This window comes from Chenopodium album, chromosome 16 (assembly GCF_948465745.1).
Source record: "Chenopodium album chromosome 16, dcCheAlbu1.1, whole genome shotgun sequence".
Taxonomy (NCBI): domain Eukaryota; kingdom Viridiplantae; phylum Streptophyta; class Magnoliopsida; order Caryophyllales; family Amaranthaceae; genus Chenopodium; species Chenopodium album.
In genome coordinates, this window is record NC_137849.1 from 29523893 (window position 1) to 29528046 (window position 4154).

General features: G+C 43.0%; 1 protein-coding gene and 1 long non-coding RNA gene across 2 annotated transcripts; one reads left to right on the top strand and one right to left on the bottom strand.

Annotated features, from left to right (window-relative positions):
• LOC145585087 (uncharacterized) lies at positions 1 to 560 on the top strand. The gene is made up of 2 exons (XR_014100551.1): positions 1 to 224; positions 312 to 560. It is a non-coding gene; the product is annotated as an uncharacterized LOC145585087 (long non-coding RNA).
• Positions 561 to 765: 205 nt separating this feature from the next.
• LOC145584049 (PKS-NRPS hybrid synthetase cheA-like) lies at positions 766 to 3893 on the bottom strand. Its single transcript, XM_081640988.1, has 4 exons — positions 3786 to 3893; positions 1225 to 3247; positions 899 to 1137; positions 766 to 780 (listed from the first exon to the last, which is right to left on the bottom strand). The coding sequence occupies exons 1-4, from the start codon at positions 3834 to 3836 to the stop codon at positions 766 to 768; spliced, it is 2328 nt and encodes a 775-aa protein (XP_081497114.1). The 5' UTR covers positions 3837 to 3893.
• Between the last annotated feature and the right edge of the window lie 261 nt (positions 3894 to 4154).

Consider the following 4154-nt stretch of genomic DNA (forward strand, 5'->3'; position numbering starts at 1 on the left):
TCCGGTCGTACAGCGTCACTTTTCGGGGTCAGGTCTTATGGAAGAAGTTCGGTCCTGGGAGCTGCTGTCTCGGCTTGCATGTCCATCCACCTCTACTAGATGAGATTCCCACATGCTCACCTGACTATTTGCCATGGTTTTTTACGTACTCCCATCCTCGGCTTATCTGCGATACTGCGGAACTAGCCCCTCCGGCAGTTCCAGAGAGGACGAACACTGATTACGTAAGTATTTTATGAAGTGCATCATTGTATTGTTTTATTATTGTACAAAATATTATACGTTATGATTATTTGCTTTGTATTTTGCAGTGGATGGGTCGTTCCATGCATGTGATTCGGCGATTCATTGCAGACACGGGCGGTGAGGTCACCCCAACAGTGGTTGAGGCCCAGGAGCTTATTGCGGCGTGGGATGCAATGATGAGAATGTAATAGAATTTAATGTAATTTTTAATTATAACTAAAATTGTAATTAAAAACTAATTAAAACTGGAATTTAAATTGCGTTTTTAATTACAAGTAGAATTTCTATTAATATTATGCCATGTTGCTATCCTACTTGCATATCGTTGGTCCCAATCTTGGACGCTAAATTCACGAACGTCATACCAAAATCCGGCTATTGGGGGAACAGGGAAATTAGGAGACATTTGCAACCGCACGTAGTGATAGTTCCCCACCGTTAGTAGTGCAAGCTCCCTACTCGGGCCCGTGGAAGTGGACGGGGCACTCCACGGTAACACAGTGATGCATGGATACACACCTACACCATCAATGCCTGTACCGAATAGCATAATGACAGCGTTGAACAGATTTGCGATCGGGAACAAGTCTTGAAACACTGCCATCCAATGGTCGCCTGTGCACCTACCACCAGTCCACGTGATACGACGAACCTCATTTTCCAATTGATCACCGTAAATGTGAGAGTAGACGTTAGGATGCCTGGTTATCTCATTCGCAATCACAGTCCTGGCCAATATCCATTCCTCCTGGTTACCCCAAAAGAATTCTGCAACACAACGAAATCCGCAGTTGCCATCACCGATAGGGTCTACCCATCCTTCCAAATACGGCAACATGACATTTAGAAACCAATCGACGTACAAAAACTCGTCGATGTTCATCTGATTACCTGTAAATACATCATCAACGCATTAATTACATATTCGCCATTCATTACGTAATGTACAAAAATATTAATAATAATAACAATTTATACCAGGTGGCGTCCTCATGTTTACAGATTCATTTGATATTCCACGACCGGAGCTGGATGTAGAACGACCCCTGCTTCTACCACGACTTCGCCCACGAGCACGAGCACGACTACGACTGCTCGGAATGTGCTCGAACCCACTTGCATCCCGTCTAGTAGACGAGGACCACTGCTGGCCTTGTGGTCGACCCCTGGTTGTCTCGTTTATCTCAGGTTCTTCGTAATCTCCTTCTTCAGGGTGAAGCTCCGCAAACAACACTCGGTTCACACTCCGCACAAAACCGGGGTCGCGTTGTAGAACCTCATCAACTAAGGATCTAAATTGTGCAGTGTCCTGTTCCGACTCATCAGCAAAAGTATGAATGCCTACACCATCCCCAATGACGAGAGTCTTCCAAAAAGGATGGACCTGATCCAAATATAAACCCGTGCCACCCTGAATCGAGGTATATATGGTACAAGCACATGGTAGGCCGTGTGTCATCAACAACGCACAACCACATCGCTCGTACACATCATCAGATAACTCTTTCATCCTGGTCACCTCATGCTTCAGAATTTTGAGACCGTGGAAGGACATATGGCCACTGAGATTGTGCAACGGCATGCCCCTATACTCCACTCCAATTCGTCGTCTGGAGTCCTCCAAATGATGACGAATTCCAATAAGCAGACCCTCTGTGGCGCGGTGCACACGACTGAATATTGAATCCAACGACCCTCTGGAACTACCGAGCCATTGTTTAAGCACAGAATGTTGGCTCTCCACCCTACACGTGTTCACGTTGCCAAAGTGCAACACCTGATTCGTCCATGCCAAGATAAACTTCTCCTTGTGTACAAGCCAAGTTTTTTCCACATAATCCACAACGGTACGCCATGATCTTCCCCAAGTATCCCTCATTTGACGCAACTCAAATTCATACTCAGCCTCAATTGTTGCATTCATGAGTTTTGACCACCTCCCATTTCTAAATTTCTCAACTAACACCATATCTTTCTTACACAAATGATATACCTTGGCCAACACATCTTTGTTGATATGCCATCTACATAACAAGTGAGCTGTGTCTGGGAATACCTCTTTCACCGCCTTCAACAGTCCCAACTCTCGATCAGTTAGAATCGCAGTAGGAGTCACTTCAAAACCCATATATAGCTTCAATTTCTCCAACACCCACTTGTAACTCTCATAAGACTCTGTCTTCATTAAAGCATACCCGATCAAAAAGTTTTGGTTTGTCGGTGTGACCCCAACAATCTCGAAGAACGCCATGTTGTACCTGTTTGTCTTGTATGTGGAATCCATCCCTATGACATGTGGATAAGTCCGCAACATATTCGCCATCTCTGGATGTGCCATAAAGGCATGGGTGACAACACGTGTGTCGGGGTCAGCAGCTACCCAACTAACGTACTTGTGCTCATTGGCCAAGTGAAGAAACTGGTTTACTACATCTCTCCCTTCACTATCATCAACCCTTAAACGACTTCTGAAATTATAAATGTGCCTCATGTTAGGGTTCTCATTGGGATACGCATCTTTCACAGCTGCCATTATGTTACTAGGTTTTGCACATGCTGAACTCATTTGTCGAACCAATTGCTTCGCAGCCGGACTTAAACCACTCACTTGTCTATGACCCTCTCGATAAACCATCATAGGGTGGTTGTGCATGCCATGCAAACCAGATACAGGAATTATTTGCCACCCAAGATCATCTACCACACATGTGATCTTGATCCGAAAAGGACATTTGATACCCTTTCTTTTTGTGTTTTTTCGTACAGCATTCTCCATATCCCTGTCTTCGGCTGTATTTCTATGGGCACGATCGCACTTCAGATACTTGACCGGCCGACCATCTCGTTGTGTCTTATACGAAGACTTTGTAAGGAAAAAGCCGCAACCAATAGAGATGTTTTGAGCCCATTCAAAGGCCTCTTCAAAAGTTGGGAACATCGTTGACGTTATAAAGACTGCACTGTAGTCAACTCCATCACCCCCATAATCCGGCAATGACGCCTAAACAAAGAAATAACATGAAATTTAGCATAATAACCATGATAATAATGGAAATAAAAAACATAATAATCACAACAATGATCACAACTTAATTCTACTTATCATAAAAATAACAATAATAGTAGTAGAAATAATAACAATAATAATAATAATAATAATAATAATAATAATAATAGAAATAATAATAATAAAAATATTAGAAATAATAATAATAATAGTAATAATAATAATAATAGAAATAATAATAATAATAATAGTAATTAAAGCAAAGATTTTTTTTTAAAAAAAAAGTACAAAACCGCCCTAGAAAACCGGTTTGACCATGGTCAAAACGCCCAGGAAAAGCGGTTTGACCATGGTCAAAACGCCCAGAAAAAGCGCTTTGACCATGGTCAAACCGCCTAGAAAACCCGTTTTGACCACGGTAAACCGGTTGTCCTAGGCGGTTTGACCACTTTTCCTGGGCGTTTTGACCATGGTCAAACCGGTTTTTTCGGGCGGTTTTGTACATTTTCGGCGAGAAAAATTAAAATTTTACCTCACCAAGTGGGTCCGGCGGGGTGGACACCCTGCTTTCCGCCTCCGACATGTAACCGGGTGGCGATAGTGGTGGTGGTGGTGGTGGTGGTGGTGGTGGTGGTGATAGTGGTGGTAGTGGTGTTGGGTGTTGGTGGTACTGGCGGTGGTGTTGATGCTGGTAACCGTGGCGGTGTTCGGTGGTGGTAGAGTTTACTTTAGCTCGGTTTTGAGAGTTAGAGTTATGAAAGGGATGGAAGATAAGAAATAGAGTTGAAGAGGGTAAGAAATAGAGTCAAGGGTAATATCGTAATTATTTTGTAATTTTGCGGGCGTTTTGAGTAATTTGTGGGCGTTAAATAACAACCCCCATCGTAAAATTATATATTTT